At 40.0% G+C, this 19,087-nt stretch overlaps 1 protein-coding gene across 1 annotated transcript in view; it reads left to right on the plus strand.

Annotated features, from left to right (window-relative positions):
* The window catches only part of NSMAF (neutral sphingomyelinase activation associated factor), a 35,544-nt gene extending 19,463 nt beyond the window's left edge, over positions 1-16,081 (plus strand). Inside the window, exons 13-31 of the mRNA XM_056854319.1 lie at positions 2,037-2,213; positions 3,828-3,907; positions 4,359-4,449; positions 4,537-4,600; positions 4,700-4,751; positions 6,207-6,327; positions 6,415-6,546; positions 6,812-6,854; positions 7,631-7,794; positions 8,448-8,556; positions 8,891-8,949; positions 10,137-10,204; positions 10,941-11,008; positions 11,632-11,755; positions 12,777-12,857; positions 14,110-14,260; positions 14,867-14,969; positions 15,194-15,303; positions 15,787-16,081. Of these exons, the coding sequence (XP_056710297.1) occupies positions 2,037-2,213; positions 3,828-3,907; positions 4,359-4,449; positions 4,537-4,600; positions 4,700-4,751; positions 6,207-6,327; positions 6,415-6,546; positions 6,812-6,854; positions 7,631-7,794; positions 8,448-8,556; positions 8,891-8,949; positions 10,137-10,204; positions 10,941-11,008; positions 11,632-11,755; positions 12,777-12,857; positions 14,110-14,260; positions 14,867-14,969; positions 15,194-15,303; positions 15,787-15,881 (1,892 nt within the window). The 3' untranslated portion in view covers positions 15,882-16,081. The remainder of the gene's footprint in view (positions 1-2,036; positions 2,214-3,827; positions 3,908-4,358; positions 4,450-4,536; positions 4,601-4,699; positions 4,752-6,206; positions 6,328-6,414; positions 6,547-6,811; positions 6,855-7,630; positions 7,795-8,447; positions 8,557-8,890; positions 8,950-10,136; positions 10,205-10,940; positions 11,009-11,631; positions 11,756-12,776; positions 12,858-14,109; positions 14,261-14,866; positions 14,970-15,193; positions 15,304-15,786) is intronic.
* Positions 16,082-19,087: the final 3,006 nt, after the last annotated feature.

A 19,087-nucleotide genomic window follows, 5' to 3' on the forward strand; every position in this document is an offset into this window, starting at 1 on the left:
CCGGGTCATTCCTGACCCATGGGGTGACGTCACATCCCGACGTTTTCTAGGCAGACTTTGTTTACGGGGTGGTTTGCCAGTGCCTTCCCCAGTCGTCTTCCCTTTACCCCCAGCAAGCTGGGTTCTCATTTTACTGACCTTGGAAGGATGGAAAGTTGAGTCAACCTTGAGCCGGCTACCTGAAACCAACTTCCGTTGGGATCGAACTCAGGTCGTGAGCAGAGCTTTTGACTGCAGTACTGTAGCTTACTCTGCGCCACGGGGCTGTACCACTTCCAAACTAGCTGAGTTAGCAGGTCAGGCATCCATGGAGCTGGACTGTTCAATTAAACAGTTCATGTGCTCCTCTGCAGACTCAAGCAGCATGCAACGATATAAAATACACAAAATTTTGATGATAAAATATCTGATGGCACGTGAAAAAGGAAAAGCACTAAAAAGGAAGCATTCAAAGGCTAAAACCAGTAAAACAGAGCTTAAAAATAAATAAATGCTTGGGTAATAGTAAGTAAAACAAACGCTTGGGTCAATATGTGTTAACCTTCTGTCTGAAGGTTAGTAGATCAGGCAGAAAGTTAGGGGGGGAATAGCCAGGATTCCATAAGCAGCGGAACACAAGGGAAAAGACCTTCCTCACCCCAGAGCCTACCCACCTCATTTTGTGTGCTTCTGATGTCCAGGGAACACTTGGGCAAGTGACCTAAGTTATTGGGCAGCCAGTAGCAAGTGCCCTAATCCCCTACTATTAATGGCCTTTTAATGGTTTTCAGTAGTCCAGTCTGGACATGATGAGAGCCTGGATAATTGCAGCCAAATTCTGTCAGTCAAGAAATAGCTGTAGCTCTATCCCTTCCTACCTCCTAAGCATTGCCATTTTCTGACATGGCTGTTGAAGCCTGCTGCTTGCCTCACTTGTAAAATAAAAGTGACCTTTTCCCACTGTCATAGTTTTCTTTTCTGTAAGAGAGGAGCCACCAGGTGGCAGGGTTATCCTCTCTTGCTTCCATCTCTGATCACAAGTGCTATACGAACAGTAGAAAAGAGCAAGAGTCCAGTAGAACCTTAAAGACTTACAACATTTCTGACAGGGTATGAGCTTTTGCTCACTTCTGCAAATACAAAAGCTCATACCCTGCCAGACATTTTGTCAGTCTTTGAGGCGCTACTGGACTCTTGCTCTTCTCTATTGCTACAGGAAGACTGGCTCTTAATGGGACAAGACTTGTTTGCATCCGTGTGTCTGACAGAAAGAGTGTTTGTGATCAAGTGGATTTGCTCAAATGGTTGCCAGTTCTGTGCCAGGCTACTTGTTTATCTTGTCTGTTGTGTCAAGAATGAGAACAGGTTTGCACAGCAGTAATATTATGCATAGGGAAGTTTTTAAACAACAGCTTTCCTAAAAGAGTGTATTAATATTTTTTTCTCTCAAATCTAAACTCCATATTTTGGGGCTGCCCCCTGTGTTTTTGTTATCTGTTGGCCCTCAGGCCATCTCTAGATAGAGCATTTGAGGCCTTAGATCGTCACATGGCCCTTGTTAGGGCATATAAAGTATGTTCTGTTATTTTTTGGTGTCGTTCCTCCTACTACACTTCCAGTTTATCAGTTGATCGTTCCTATATATTGGAGGGCTTATCTTTTGTTGGCTAGGTTAAATGCCTTTCCCTCTGCTCTTTTCTGGGTAAATTCCAAGGAGTAGCTTATTCAGATAGACTGTCCTGGTGGATCTGGCGCAACTGAAAAATGTACTCAGATCCTCTTTGATGGTGTGCTGGTGTCCCCCTTGAGAGATTTCTGGATTTAGCCAATGATTGATTCTGGTGCTTCTTCCACTTCCCCAGCTTTTTTGCTAACTGACACTGATTTTGGCGTAATGTTTGCTGTGGCAAAAATTTTGGCTGCAGTGGCTTCAACATCATTGTGGAAGTAGAAGGCTTTATTAGTGTGTGTTATGTTGTCCGACCATTAGGTCATCGGATTATTTGAAATAAAAGTTAAATATATCTCTTGTCTACTTCCTTTTGCACTTCTCCCAGAGAATCATGTAGCAGAGCAAGCGGCAGAGAGTTACATGTTACAATGGCAACGAGGACGTATTTCAAACTACCAGTACCTTCTCCATCTCAACAATCTGGCTGATCGGAGCTGCAATGACCTCTCTCAGTATCCTGTATTTCCTTGGATTATAGCAGATTACTCTAGTTCAGAACTGGGTAAGAACCTTTGTAGAAAATTATGGCAATGGACTGGTTGGTTCTTCATATCTTAATTCAAAATGAATGCAGTAGGGTGCCATAGACCTGGCTGAATTTTGTGTTGTAAACCTTGTGCTACCAGAAGCTGCCTATTATCAGAGAACTATTAGTTGCCTCCAACTCATGCGCCTAAATGGAACTAGTGCATAACTGCTTTATGAGGTCCTGAGGTCAACACTTAATTCTTCAGCATCGTTTATATAAAGAGCCAATTCCATGCAGATCTGCAAATAAATTAACATAAGAGTGGGAGACAACCATTTATTACTTATCTGCTAGCTTGAGAAAAGCATGCATTTATTGTATTCTGGCGTAGTTTTATGATGATTTTAAATAATTGTTGTACTAGATGAGATTAAAAGATGACATTCAAGTTACCTAAAGGGGCTATCAAAAGGAGTGCTTCTCCCAGGCATCAGTTTGAAGGTTCCTGTCCATTTGAACTTTTTAAGCATGAATCACTGGATTGTCACTCCTGCCTCCTCCCTGCAAGGTTGTTGTTGTTGTTTTTAGCCCACAGCACAAAGGGATAGTTTGTGCTGATTTGTAGCAAGACTGAGGCAAAGGGTGGGATAGTCATCCTCCTTAAATTGCCATAGTGCTGTCTCTGCAGGAAGATGCAACATCTGGGCCTTCTTCCATTTCAACTTGCCTGATCACAGGGAAAGTGAGATGAAAAAGGTGTTGACTGAATTAAACATTTTTAGTTGGTTAACCATCTGTCTTCTAGTTTAATATGCAAATTTATTTAATCATTAAGAGTTCATAACTTGAATAACATCAAAAAATGAATTCCCTAATTCACAGCCCTATTGGCTTAATAGCTTTACTTTTTTTGTTTTGTGTGTTTCGTTTGGCATACCCCCAATAACAGTTATTGGCCCTCTTCCCTGGTTCGTTTTTGTTTGTATTTTGTTTAATTATTTTGTAATGTTTAATTGTTCGTATGTTTTAATGTTTTTATGTGGGCTGCTTTTGGAACCTTGATTTGATGGAAAGGTGGCAAAATGTTTTAAATAAAATAAGTGGTAGATAAAAACATATTTGCAACACTGATTAAAGAGCTAAGGGTCAATGGAAAATATAACAGTTGTCAGATTTGTCATGATAGTTCTTGCCCATTATACATATGGAAATTGGGAATGGATCATGTCCTTTTAGCTGTATCATGTCCTCTTAGCTATATTATGTTATAATTCATATTAATACACTGGTGAATATAAATATTGTGGTTAATTAAAGAATTTTAAGATTTAAGATAAAATATTAGGATAATCATTAATTAATACCTTATTATATATTCATATTTATATTTAGCATTTTTGATATAGCTGTCTTTTCCTTTAGTATAATTGTGGTAATTGTTTTATTTGTAAAGGAGATTATGGATTGATTCCTTCTTCTTTTGTAGTAATCTCATTTTTTAATATGTTTTGTTTATGTTTTCTTTTTATTCTTATAAAATAGAAAAATAAGAAACTGGGAATATTCTGAGTAATATTGTTAAATTATAGGTATTGTGGTGATGTAAAAAAAAAGCTTTTTTATTTAAAAAAAATCCCTTTTCTGTAGATTTGATGAAACCTGAAACTTTTCGAGACCTGAGTAAACCAATCGGTGCCCTAAATAAAGAGAGATTAGAACGATTATTGGTATGTAGAAGAAGGAACTTTCTTGTACTTTTATATAATGAAATTTATTTTCAAAAATAAGAATGTTGGGTGGTAGAGGCCTGGCAGGGCCTGGCAACTGCAGCAGTAAGGGAGAGGCCAGAAAATTGTGTTCTGCTTGCAGATTGTTGGATATAATGCATTGTTAGTTTGAACTGGGTAACAAATATAGCCTTATTAAATATAGTCTTATTAAAGAAGTTGAACAGTTCCTTTTGCCTGCTGTTCAAATGCCATGGAATATATTACTGTGATACAGCAAATTATGGAAATATCCCCTATAATGAACCACAGTCTACATTCTAAAAAGTCACTGGTTCAGAGAAATAATTACGGTATTGCCACACTGTTTAACTACATCTGAGATTAGAATGGAAAAAATATAAGCATTGCATTGAGCAGTTTTCTTTCTCTCTCCTTTTTATATTGGCAGGAGCGCTATCGGGAAATGCCAGAGCCAAAGTTTATGTATGGTAGCCACTACTCTTCCCCCGGTTATGTCCTGTTTTATCTTGTCAGAGTTGGTAAGACACTCACAGAGGTTCTCCTCAGCATGTAGTAATGAAGCTTGATTAGATGTACGTGACATCTGACTTCTCTTGTTTCTACAGCACCAGAATACATGCTTTGCTTACAAAATGGAAGGTTTGATCACCCTGACAGAATGTTCAACAGGTGTGTTTTGATTATTGTTACTAATTTCACTTTATTTTGCTGGGTACTACAGAATCTCGCTGAAAACTTGAAACTGCTTTCCCCCCCCCCCCCCTCCAGCATTGCAGAAACCTGGAAGAACTGCTTGGATGGGGCAACGGACTTCAAAGAGGTAAACCGCCTGCTTTCGCTTCAGCCCATATCTATTGGTTGCATTCATTTTTGTTGTCTTCTGAGGTACTAATACTAAAGAAGCACAGAAGAACTTGGTAGTGGTCCCAAGGTTTCTCTGACATTGCCTCTCTCTTGTGCTGGTACTCTGCAGTTATGAAAAACCTTCAGGATTTTTGGAATCTGCTGGATTTCAGTAGGTTCATCCACGTATACAGGATCTAAAATGGATTCCAGAATGTATTCCAGAGCACTTCCAGAAATGCAACTGATAGGTCCAGTTATCACGAAATATTTTAGGAGTACATCCTAGCAGAGTTCACTATCCCTCATGCCATGTGAGCAGAATTTCACATAATTAGTGATACAAATTTGTTTCAAAAATGACATGTCTGTTTTGAGTTTTCTGCTGCAACGTATGGCAATACTGACTTGTGTGTTTACATACTGCGGCTTTCCACTGTACTCCATATTGTATGGCTCTCCATTTCCAGATAGTTAAGCAGAGCAAGGAAATGAACTGATATGTCATCATTTTTGTAAACTGTACGTTGGATTCTTAATGAATAATTAAGCTTGGTTTAGATCCTAACTATAGTCCCATCTAATGTGTTCATTACTCACGGAATCACACCTTCCTGCCTCTCCCTATCCTGCTGCAGCCTTTTGTGCACTGACGGTTAGCTGACCCCCAGGAACAGTGGGGGGGGGGGGAGGTATTAGTAAAATTCCTTATTTCTTGGCAGAAGTGCCCTGCCAGAAAAAAAATCATGGTTAAATCTAAACCTATCGATTTTCTTGCAGTTGGTTGAACTTCAAATATACCTTGGCACCAAATTCATTAACTTGAAAATCCATTCATTTGAAATAAATGGCATTTGCTTGCAAGACAGTATACTCTCAGCCAAAACTGAAATCTTATTTTCTACTGTACAGCTGCTCTAACAGTGTTCACAGTCTGAGATACGTAATGATTCCATTTATCTAACCATGTATAACAGTGAATTCTTGTTAATCTTTTTCCCATGGTGGTTTAGGAGTCATTGATAAATGTTCATAAATTTAGTTACTGTGGCAGTCTACAAAACTGGACCGTGCTTAGTTTCATTACTTTCATAGTTCCCTATGTCAGTATCTTTGGGAAACTGCTGGCAGTCTGAGGGCCAAGAAGGGTCCTCTGCTGGCCTGTGACGCGCCCCCCCCCATAGCATCAGTACTTGCATGGCAGAACCATCAATGTGATTGACTCCCTGAAGGGATCAGGTCCTCCTTCTCTACCACAGCAACTCTATTAGCTTTCTTCTGCTCGAGAGGCAGTAGACAGCTGGGGTACCAACTGCAGAAAAGGGTGATTGGGAGCACTGAATGATGTATTTCGTGTGTGCCCCCCCACCACACACAAAAGCCCTTGATCTGGCTATACCGTTTCCCATACTGTTTAAATTATTTCCTCCAGCTAATTCCTGAATTCTATGAGAACGATTCCAGTTTCCTAGTAAATAATCTGAATCTGGACCTCGGCAGGACACAAGGAGGAAAGATGGTTGAAAATGTAGAACTTCCCCCGTGGGCGTCAGGTAAATAGATTTCTAGCTGAATAAATAAACTGGATTCTGTAGTGGAACTTGAGGCTTGTATGCTTACAATGCTATCCTTTGTCTCAGATGTTGATGACTTCCTTCAGAAGAGCCAAGATGCTTTAGAAAGCCAATACGTGTCAGAACATCTGCATGAATGGATTGACTTAGTGTTTGGTTACAAACAGAAGGGAGATGAAGCTGTTGCAGCCTGTAACGGTAAACTCAAAAAAAATTATGCATTGACTATAAAAGCAAATGTATGTTCTGTTGCAATTATGTCAGCTTGCGGATTGACTCCCCCCTTCAGGAATGGGCTATATGCTGCAGAAATTGATACTATCTACACCCTCTTATTTGGTCAGGCTAGCTGAAGTATTGTGTCAGATATGACTCAAAATAACGTCATTGAGAGAATCACACAGTATTTTAGTATTGCAGGAGGACTCTAATAATTTATAACTTTCTTATATCCCTTTTTTAGTATTTCATCCATTGACGTATGAAGGAGGAGTTGATTTGAACAGGTAATGGAATATCACTAAAAAGGAAAGAGAGCAATTTATTTAGAAAGACACTGAACTCATGCTGTCAGCGGGGGGGGGGGTACAATGGTGTTGCTTTGCTTCCAATACTTTTTATCCATGAGTATGGAAAGAATGGGGCTTGAGCAGTTCAGGATATCAAAAGGAGCTCTGCAGCATTCCCAGACACTTGATGGGATGCTCTGTTATCGTGGCAACGAGGCATCTCCTGCAGTTTGCAGAAATATGGGGAGGAGCTAGAAATCTGAAATAATAAGAAGTGAAACACTAGCCCAGTTTCCTCTCTTCCTGATGCCTTTGTTCTCAGGAACTTAAGCCAGATGAGCCTCATTCAATTCCCTGAACAACTGCACTGCTGTTTCCCACAAATTATTAACATAAACCTGATGCAAATTGTAAACCGGAAGAAGACGACAGGTGTGTGTGTGGGGGGGGGGGGTGCACACATGAAAAGATAAGTAAGGAGTTCAGACAAAAAAGATCTGTGCACTTGCGTAAGGTAGGAAATTCAGTTCTGCTGAATTCATACAAGCAGTGTTGTCTAAACTATTCAAGAAAATACATATCTTAATTGTTCTAAAAATTGCTAGATGATTCAGTTCAAGGATCAGTTCAGTAGGGCTGAAAAAAGCACGTGCAAAGTCCTTGGAGAGTTGCTGCCATTCAGAATATACAGGGCCTGGTGGCTAATGGCCCCCACTTGGTATAAAACAGCTTTATGTCATTATTTTTTTCCTTGTATCTTTCCCCTGTTGAAGAATTATGGACCCAAGTGAAAGAGTAGCGCTGCTAACACAAATCTTAGAATTTGGACAGACTCCGAAACAGCTGTTTATAACCCCTCACCCTCGGAGGATAATCCCCAAATTCAAAAGCTTGTCTCGTGCATCCAGCAGCAGCATCTCTATGACTGAGTTGCCAGGTAAAAGAACAGTATCTTGTTACATTTATTTTATGTTCATTCATATTTATGTGTAGATTCATGATGACTGTTGCTGTTTTAAATTGGAAGTTTTATGGTTTTATATTGTTTTAAAGTGTTGTTACCCACCCTGAGTCCACCCTGGCCAGGAATGAAGGTGGGCTATAAATTTAAATAAATTAATTAAATATAGTGGCACTTTGTACATGATGGTGGGAAGAAGAAAAGTACACTGGATTGGAAAGAAAGAGTACTGACATTGGACCTCTTTATTCTGGAATTTTCTGGCATAGAAAAAGAGGAAAAATCATGGAGGCAGTTGGCTCTTTACAGGACAAAAGAACAGTATCTTAATTCCATGCACCAGCTTATTCTCTGCTGTTCATCTGCTTCAACATTCCGGTCTTAGTCATCCATGCTCCAGCATATCTGTCAAATGCTCAGGACTCCCAGCTCTAGATTGGTTGTCATAAAATGGTATAAGCTATGTAGTCACACAATGCTTTTGAGGGGAAAATTTCTTAAGCACAAAGGTGATGTGAAGGAGTTCAAATGTAGCAGAGGGCCGAACTTCCCATCTGTCTTCAGCTTCTTCAGTTGGGCTAAACTATATGACCCATAATTCTGCAACCCTTTCTATGACACATTTTTCCTATCCCCAGTTGAAGAGTCTTTTGAAGATCTGACAGAAGAAAGTTTAACTCTTGCTTGGAACAACATTACCAAATTAAAGCCGGATGAGCAACACAAGATTCACAAAGGGTAAGTAAGCTGAGTAACAGGTGGAAGGAAGGTTGGCATGCCAACTTCTGGAGCTGGTAGCACATGAACAACCTTCATGTATGAAGAAAAAAATATAATTCTTCAACTAAATTGGGATTGGTGGGGAAGGATCTACTTTCTAGGATCAGCTACAACCAGGTCTGAACTAGAAAGCTCGGGTGACTACTGCAGATTTTGGAGCAAATGCCACCATTGAGACAAGGAGAGTGTCTTGAGGAATAGGATAACCCTAAACCTTTTCCTGGAATTAAATTAATCTTGGATTTCTAGATGTTAACAAAAGGTTTTCTATACAATATTGTTGTTTGAACAGGGCAGTTACTGGAATCGCAGTCTCTTCTAACAAGTCTTCCATTTTTTCTACGTCTCACGGTAGGTAATGTTACCTTCAGCGGTATGAAGAGTGTTCAAGAGGCACTGACTGTCATCTCCATATAGCTTGCTTTAAAATTGCCTTAGTATTGACTCTGTGAATATGTGTAACCGGGAACATAAACTGTTCACAAACTCATCTGAATATTTATTACGTTAGTTTTCAATTGTGTTCTCAGGAAACTTGAAGCCATGTGTGTGTGTGTGTGTGCGCGCGCGCTGCGGTTCTCTGGCAGTGTAGGAAAGGTACAGAATAGGCACAGAACAAATCTTCCTAGGAAACTCTTTAATTTTTAGTAAGAAAGCTTCTAGACCTTACAGCTACTTAGAAAGCCAATTGGAGATGCTTATTGAAATCTTTGACTGGAAAATAACACTTTCAACAATAGTAGTGGAACGTCAGTACCCTAACCCCCATGACCAGCCAAATTAGACAAAATAAAATGAAACTTCTCAATGTTATACAAACTGAACACATTTCCATAATTTATATCATTACTTTTTCAGAGTTTGGATTGTCCACAGTGCTTCATCTTCTTTGTAATAGACAACTAAAGGGAATGTGGCTGTGGAACATGTCCTAGGGCACTCTGTGCAAACTGAGTGTGCCCTAGAATATAGCCAGAATCCTCTTTAATCCTTTGGGATTCCCTAGAGATGTTTGCATTCAGCAGTAGACAGATCCATGTACCTGACTGCATGAAGTTTGACATGCCTTAGAAATAAGGCATTGCGTTCCTTTCCTCAGTGTCTTCCCATCCTGCAGCACAATTGGACAGTCTGAATATTCAGTAGTTACAATAGTTCATGTACTGTCAGCTAGGATCAAGAAATCTACTTGTACGGCACTTGCAGAAGAACTTTCTTCCTTGCATGAGCAAACTGCAGTCAAACCTTGTGGGAAGAAAATAAAGCCTAATCCAGAAATCTTTTTCTGTATGTGCTGAATATTCCGCAGACAGTGATCTCCATGTGCAAACCATTGACTTTTTTTTCACTGCCATGTGTGCCAATCATTTCTTGTACTAGCAGTTGAGTGCCTGCATACAGGACTGCACAAGGTGTAGTGTTTCTTTTGCTGGTCAATATTTTTTTAAAAAATCCAGGTGGGTTTGGAAAGTCAAATTTAGCAACCATGGATTGCATTGATTAATTTTTCATTATTCTGTTTTCAAAATTTGCATTAGATTCAACCTTGAAGATGTTTTCTGCAGAATCAAAAATGCTCCAGAGGAGTGTGTCCTTCTCAAGCATGGTCAGTCTTCCAGACTTGTATTGTTCTCATTTAGTTTGATCTGCTGAATGTCTCTGTCAAGAAAATTCTTAATGCAGCATAGTGTATCAGTTGTACAGAGAGCCATTGGGCTATAGTATATGACCTGTTTTCTACTATGTTGACTGCTAATATAAGCTAATATAAATGGGATAGGTGGCTCTTGAGCAAGAGGACTGCCCCCCCCTCCGAATGTTGTTCTTTAAGCTGCTATGCAGTCATTACAGAATAATGAGAATGAAAAGGCCTTAAGCCTTATTGCTGGCCTCTCGTCAAACAACAATAAGATTTTGTTCAGAGCTCTAGACTGCCCTGCAGAACCCCAGTACTCTCAACTGGCTAACTACAAAGCGAGTATTAATCTGAATTAATTAAAGAACATATTAGTTAAAGAACATATTCTCGAGGCAAGCTTAGCGTTTACTTTGTCTCTGTTTTGTGCACATAGAACAGACAGAATGTATTTTCTTCACATAACATAAAGTCTAATAACAGATGTCTTCCTGCTCGGCACAGGCAGCGTTCATTGACTGTCCCTGTTCTGACCATAACATACTTCAAGTCAGTAAGATTTCTCCTGTACAGGTGGAAGGCTTGCTTTCAAAGCATGTGCTTAGAGGATACCGAATGTGCTTGCAATAAAGTTAGCTTTCTCTAGAACCTATTCTTATTTCCCCGTCATCATACTGAACCCGGTCTTGTCTGCCTTTTGTCACAGGCTTTGTCATCCTGTTTAATTCTTCCAGGGGATACCACTGTAATATGTTCTTCGTGGGACAACAATATGTATGTAATGTACCTTTTTCTGACTCTATATCACAATTTTGGTAACAGCTTTTTAAGTCTAGCGATATTAAGAGTTTCCTCTCAGTATACAGTAAAGGTTTTGTTATTTGGCACTCATGGGAAATGGGGTTGCCAGTTAATCAAATGTTCTAAATACCCCAGCTTATTTTTCTGCCCCATCCTCTACCCCAGAAGAATCCGCAGTGACCAAACCTCATCCCACTGGGACCCTTCCCCTGAGCCATCCTACACAGCAAACAGGCCAGCTACATAGGAGCCCTCCAGCAGGTTGAGGGACAAGGAGGCACTTGAAGATGATGTCAACTGGCAGTTCCAGCTTTCAGAAACCCAGGAACAGCCAGAGGGCATCAAGCTGGCCAGCTGGAGAGGTGGCAGTGGGACGCACACATGCGCAAAGATGCAACGATATAGAGGCTGAGAGGGAGGAACTTGCTCTCTATGTGGTGCTGATTTGACTTTATTAGAACTAGAAATACAAAGCTTTTACTTTATTAGAACTACTGTTTAAAAATCAGACATTCAAGTGAATTTAAACTTACAAAAAAAAGCTTTCTGAAATAAGCATCCAAAGTATTTCCATCTCTTTATAATCCCCCCATTAGATATTTCTACTCAATTGCCTTTGGAAGACGGCAGGACACCTTAATGGGCCATGATGATGCTGTCAGCAAAATCTGCTGGCACGATGATCGCTTATATTCTGCATCTTGGGATTCCACTGTGAAAGTAGGTATATTCCTTCATGTGATATGAATTTGTTATGGTGAAAGCAATGGCATAAATCCACAGAGCCAATATAGCACTGTGTCTTCTGAGCTAGGACTGCTGATATATCCTGAACCTTCTGGAAACTGCACTGTCTGTGACTTGACACAAAGTAAGCCCTTTCTCATCAGATGCAGCTACAGACTTTAGTTGTGTGTGTGTGTGTGTGTGTGTGTGTGTATAAATTGCTTGAGCAGACAGATCTGTGGTGATTGCTTCCTGCAATGTTTTGTAATGTGTTGGACAGATAGATACATGAGTTGCCTCCAAGCTATGTGTAGAGATTCCCATAGAATACCACAGCTAGACATTCCTGGTGGTGAGTAGCACTGCATCTGCCCATGCAGTGAGATACCATTCATATGGCAAGCCATTTCTCATATTGTAGCAGAGCAGACGCTTTTCAGGCAGACTCCATATGATGTAGAGGCCTGCCCTTGTACGCACATCATACTTGTACACCATCAGTAGTGTGTTGTACAATTTGAGAAAATAGTATTTAATCACACGGACACATATGAAGCTGCCTTATACTGAATCAGACCCTTGGTCCATCAAAGTCAGTCTTGTCTACTCAGACCAGTAGCGGCTCTCCAGGGTCTCATGCCAAGGGTCTTTCACGTCACTTACTTGCCTAGTCCCTTTAACTGGAGATGCCGGGGATTGAACATGGGACCTTCTGCATGCCAAGCAGATGCTCTGCCACTGAGTCAAGGCCCCTCCCCATAAAACAAATTCTTGCCATGGCAGAAGCTCAAGTTCTATGGTTGGAAGTACCTTTCATAGGCAGAAAAGGTTAGGGTCTGAGACAGATCATTCTCCCCACCCCACCCCCAATGAAGAGATTGAACATAAAGAATAAGCGCATTGCTCTAAACTTCAACTTCCAGGCAACATACAAGGTAACTCAAATCAGCAGAGATGAATGAAAAGGAAACTTATCTCAGTCCCCCATAGAACAACCCAGATATTTGTGTTCCAGGTGTGGCACTGTGTTCCTGCAGAACTGTTGGGAACTAAGAAACATTTTGAATTGTTTGCTGAGTTGGAACATGATGTTAGTGTGAGTATAACTGTGTATGTGTGTGCTACTGTAGATCCAACCCAAAATATTAGCTAAAAAGCAGGCAGTGTCCTATATATTATCTGAACCCACTTACTGCTGTACAAAGAACTTAGTTCTATATATACACATTCAATGAAATCAACAAATGGTTGCTGTCATGTCACTCATAGAATGTTTTCGAAGTAAAAGCAGAGTTTTGTCTAGTAGATTAGTGTAACATCATTGAAACAATGAGAATTAACAAATTCTCTGCTGTCATACAGCAGTTTGCTTTTCCTTTAAGATGAATGTTTTGATTATTTAGACGCTGGGGTGGATCCATGGTTTCTCTTCCACTAACAGTAGAAGTTTCCTTCAATGCAAGGGACGTTTCGGTGGCAGAACACTCTTGTGTCAGAAGAAGGCTCCTGTTGCCAGAATGGAAATTCTGGATCCCTGCCCCAGATCCAGCTAGTGCTCAATGTCACTTTTTAAAAATTAAAGCTTCTGCACAACAAGAAGGGGGAGGAAGTTGGTGTGAAGGTGTATTTTATATAGCTACAACCTGGGAGGTCAGAACTGCAAATGGCTTCGTACTCAAAAGGCTCTTTCAAGCAGGAAAAAAGGGAAAGAAATACACCTTTAGTAATCAGTAGGTCTTATCAACGTACTCATTTATGTTGCATGTACTGGGGACAAATAGAAAAAGGTATCCATCTTTTAAAAAATAGTTATAAGTTTGTGCTGTTGGTTTTTGTTGTAGAAATAAAGACACGGTCAGATTGGTAAAATATTGATATGTAACGCAATAGGAAATTTTTCATGCTACACTCCTGCCACTAAGGTCTACATAAAAGAATTTGGCTCATCTTCTTCGACTTACAGTTCTGTTAAAAGCATTTGGTAGGCCAATCCCAAAGGAGTAAGTCCAGGGAAACCTAGAATGTTCTGTGAATTCTATACAACGCGATGGGGTGGGTGTACCATCACCATTTCTGTAATTCTGTCCTGCCCAGATATTAGGTAATAGGACCGCTTTCGCCTAGTTCCTAATAAAGCATAACAGGGTAGATGCTAGATAAGTATGTTTGGAAAGACGGTTCATAACAATGATTTATATTGTGAAACAGTGGCATTCAAGATCATAGATGTCAGTAAATGTTCATTTTTCTGGGAAATAACCATCTACTAAATATTTAATTTTTTTTAAAGAGTGCTTGCCTAAAAGATGAGTAAAGAAATAATATGTAACATATATTTAATTATCTAGGTAAATACAATCCACTTGAATGATGCACATACCCTGCTAGCATCAGGAACCAAAGAAGGCACGATTTGTATCTGGGATATTACTACTGCTTCAATATTGCATCAGCTTGCTTGCCATACGGGGACTGTCTTTGATGCTGCTTTTAGTCCTGGTATGTTTTATTAAAGTGCCACCTTCTAAAAAATTTCAGTCTGTCTCCACATTACTTTGCAGCTCCTATCTATAGCTTAAACCTGAATTGGAGAGGAAGTAACCAAGAAAGGGAGAGGTGTAGTAGTAGTAAAAAAAGGGGGGGCTTGCGCTCCAATCCCTGGCATCTGCAGTTAAGGGACAGTTTGGAGGGGGACATTTCCATGCCTAATATGATGGAAAGCTGTTCCCATTGAGCTATATGGTCCAGAGGTTTGACTTGATATGAATCAGCTTTATCTGTTTTATAACCATGTTTTAGCTTGAGTGTGAAGAGCAGGTCTTCCCTCTTCACTGTCTTTTTTTTTTTAAAAAAAAGGCCCATCACAGTTTCAAGGGACCATGTGCCACCACAGTGGAGAGCCTGGCACAAGTTGGCCTTTTATTTATTTATTTCCTTATTCATTCATTTTTATAGCCTGCCCTCAATTCCCAGCCAAGCCGGGCCCAGGGCTTTTCTCTCTTTACCTCCTCCCTGCTTATACACTGTAACCTCTGTACTAAAGTTATTTTTCTTCTTGTATAGTGTGCCTGAATTCAATACATACCATAATTGTCTTGTTTATAGATAGCCGACACCTGCTAAGCACAGGAGAAGATGGCTACTTCAAAGTGACAGATGTACAAACTGGAATGATTATCTCTTCCATGGCTTCAGAGCAGCCGCAGAGGTAATGCTGTATCAGATGTTTTGGAAGGAATTGTCAGAGACTTTGGACAGAATTATATGTTGGCAGGACAAAGGTGGGATCTCTCCTTAAGAGAAAATGTACTGGGAAATCCTATGAGTGGTTTGTGCAAACGTAATATACCTGGAACTTAAAAATGTATAATGTGTGGAGGGAGAGGATGAGTTGTAGCACCTTTTCCCATGTGCCTTAAACTGGTTTTACAGATGTTTCAAGTGGGATGGCAACACTATCTTATCAGGAAGTCAATCTGGAGAATTGCTGGTTTGGGATATAGTTGGAGGGAAAATAGTTGAAAGAATTAAAGGCCATACAGGTATGTTCTCTCTCTTTTTTTTTTTTTTTTTTTTTTAGTAAAAGCTTTTGTAATACTGAATGACTAGTGACCTAAATCTAATATTTATTGTACAATAAAGAAGTGAGTAGAAGTTGCACATTGGAATTAGCTCATTTTGCTTTGAGGGGGTTTATGGGCAGGGGTCTACTAACTGTCTTCTAGCATCTAGTGGGATCCACTGAAGGTGGTGCATTGTGTATAGGATCGTTTGTGCTCATACTGGAATGGGTTGTTGCTTGCTTGTGAACAGTGATTCTACAGCTAAAACCTATAATCTAGAAATAGTCCCATTGAAATAAAATGGAATTTATTCAGCTGCTGCTGACCTGTGGGCAAGCCTTTGGGTGTAAAATAAATTGTATTTCAGTGGGATGTAGTTTGCAGTATTAGTACTAAATCAAATATATTCAAACAATCAAAAACTAACCCAATTCATTTGTCGGCTAAATATTTCTCGTCTAGGTCCAGTGACATCTATGTGGATGAATGAGCAATGTAACAGCATTATCACTGGAGGGGAAGATAGACAAATCATGTTCTGGAAACAGGAGTACTAAGTGCCTTTTCTTGAAATGTACATGGGCTTCCAATGTATTTTAAACCAGAGTTTTAAATGTATCTTATCCATATGTATTCAAACCTGTAGAGGTTCAGACCAAGAGTGCTTGGTGCCTCTAGATTAAGTTCTCTAAATTATTCAGTGTTGGCCTATAATATGCCCTTGTATTTCTGTATATCATTGCAGCTTGAAATGCTTTTACAATTCAGATGAAAATAAAGTCTTATTTTTGGTAAAGGTGTTAATTTGCAGTTGTAGTGACATATTTAGCATCTCCACACTTTAGAGGTAAGAAGCCTCAAGCACTCTGTGCTTTTTACGTTTTTATTAAACCCAAAAGTGTTTTTTCTTTCACTGTGTGCAGTCTAATATATGTTTATGGATCAAACTACATTTGAAGGCATCCTTGTGACCCTGATGAGGATGTCACCGCTATTTGAAAATAATATAAAAATGTTGCGAGGGCAGATTGGACCTCCAGTGTTGGCAGGTTGAGGTGCTCCCCCACCTCCCGCAATTTATAAATGACTGTGCACTGGAATGGCTGGTCACTGAGCCAACAAGTAGTGATCTTGGACTTGGTTCTGAGAAAGGCTAAAGACCTGGTGAGAGATTGAGGTTGTTGCACCAATTTGGAAACAGTGACCACAAATGCTGTTAAGTGCATTCTCGTCAATAGAAAGTTACCCCAATAGTCCAAAACTGTAACATTTGATTTCAAAAGAGGGGACCTCACAAAAATGAGGGGAATAGTTTAAAAGAATTTGAAAGGGATGTTTGAAAGCTATTTCAAACCACACTAATTGAACCCAGATAGAATGCATCCCCCAAGTTAGGAAAGATGCAGCCAAGACTAAATGAGTGCCTGCATGGTTAACAACACAAGTCAAGAAAGCTATGAAAAGCAAAAAGGCTTCTTTTATTTAAACAGTGGAAGGTCGACCCTAATTACCTTAACAGAAAAAAACACAGGCTCTGGCAAAAGAAATGTAAGTCAATAATTAGGTATACAAAAAGAAAATTTAAAGAGTAGGTTGCTAAAAGCACCAATACAAATAATAAAGGTTTCTTTAACTATAGAGCAGAAGCCAGAGAAGCAGCTGGGCCATTGGATTACCAATGAATAAGACTTGCTAAAGAAAGATGGGGAGATGGCAATATTTTGCTTCTGTGTTTGCTGAAGAACTGAGTCAACTTGAGGTGATGAGAGATGAAGGTCTAGACCTACTGGGGAAATTAAAAACCAGTAAGTCTCCAGGTCCTGATAGCATACACCTGAGAAATCTGAGGAAACTCAAGTTTGAGATTGTTGATGTACTACCTATCATTAAATTCAGCCATGGTTAGCAACGCAAGACAAGGAAGCTGTTAAAAGGCTTATTAAAAAGTGGAAGATCTGCCCCAATGAATTGAACAGGCTAGGTATGCATCATGACTAGTATCCATTTTTACAAAGGATATCACAGAGCTGGGCATAGTACACAATAGGGCAACCAAGATTAGGGGACTGGTCACCTTCCCTAAGAGCATACTGGAGAGTCTGAGGCTTTTCAGTTTAGAAGAGATGTCACAGGAGGAATGTGATAAGAGGTTTATAAAATTAGGCACAGGGTGGAAAAAGTTGAGTCCTTTTTCTCCCTCTCCCTAAATACTAGAATTCGAGGGCATCCAATGAAGATGGGCAGTAATTCAGGACAAAAAGGAAATACTTTACACGAGTGATTAAAATGTGGAATTTGCTGCCAGAGGATGTAGTGATGGCCACAGGCATAATGGCTTTAAAGGGGCATTAGACAGATTCAGAGGATAGGTCTATTAGTAACTAGTAGCCATGGTGATTAAGAAAACCATGTTCAGAGACAATAAACCTCTGAATACCAATGCCAGGAATCAACATCAGGGGAAGGCCTCAGCCTCTATGCCCTGTTGGATCTCCAGAGGGAATTGGCTGTCCACTGAGAGACAGGATGCTGGACTAGATGGACCACTGGTCTGATTAAGCAGGGCTTAATGTGCCAAAACAACCACGTCCCATCCCCCTGGCTGTTTCAGGCTTCAAAAGGTGGGGGGGAAACAATACAACATTTTAAAATTATTTTAATATAGTAACAGCTATAAGGATGCTGCCAGGTTAAGTTCAGCCCTTAATGTCTCATTTCAAAACTTTTTGTTTGTAGGCAATTCTAGTACCAGTGTATCTGAACTGGTGCTGGTTTCCATTGTGTTCTCCCACCTACAACACATTCTTTGCTAGCTTGTTATCTGTGTAACACATTTCTAATAAGGATAAGAAAGCATCAAGACCATCTGCTTATTCTGTACGGTTTTGAGTGTTTACCTTAAACAGTAGACCTCTGCAGGCTCAAAAGGCAGAGCTATCTACACCAGTCACCCAAGCAGCATCTGTGTGAGCCTCATAAGGCAGAATTCTAGAGTTGGTTCTGGCTGCATATTTTAGATGAAGTAATTCACTGCTTGATCACTATGAGAAGTGTAGTTCAAATTAAGAATAACCAATCTTTTGTCTGAAAAAATTACATTGAACTGCGATGAGCCATTTGGGCAGCACTGATACCATAGGAGAGGCTGCTTGTGTTTCCCATATTCTAATATCCTTTCAGTTTGGCATGAGGGAAAATGAAAGCCTGGTTATAAACCGTGTTTGTGTCCACTATAGCCATACATGGTGATATTTGAGTAGGGTTGCCAGCTCTACATTGGAAAATTCCTGGAGATTTGGGGTGGGGGGAGAGAAGGACCTCAGTGGGGTGTAATGCCAGCATCCACTCTCCAAAGCGGCCATTCCCTACAGGCTGGAGATCAGTTGTAATTGTGGGATAACTCTAGCCCCACTTGGAGGCTGGCAACCACATATCTGCGTGCAGTCTTCTCACTTTTGCTACGAGACGACCCCAAATTAGAATAGGTTTAATGGTGTATTCTGTTGATAGCACTACAGTATTAGATATTCATACACTTGTAGAGCTCGCATTTTACTACAATTCCCCTTACTACTTTGGCTGTTTGACAAAGGTGCACCCACTGCTACATGGTAGAAAAAATATTCAGTCATGACTTCATAATGCCATTTTAATTAGAAAATGAGAAGTTTAACGACAATTTATTTGAATCAACAGTGAAAGTAAGGTCAAGCATACTAAAATGACTGGATAGCAATAAAAAGTTCTATCTAGATGCTCAAGC

This window comes from Euleptes europaea, chromosome 8 (assembly GCF_029931775.1).
Source record: "Euleptes europaea isolate rEulEur1 chromosome 8, rEulEur1.hap1, whole genome shotgun sequence".
Taxonomy (NCBI): Eukaryota; Metazoa; Chordata; class Lepidosauria; order Squamata; family Sphaerodactylidae; genus Euleptes; species Euleptes europaea.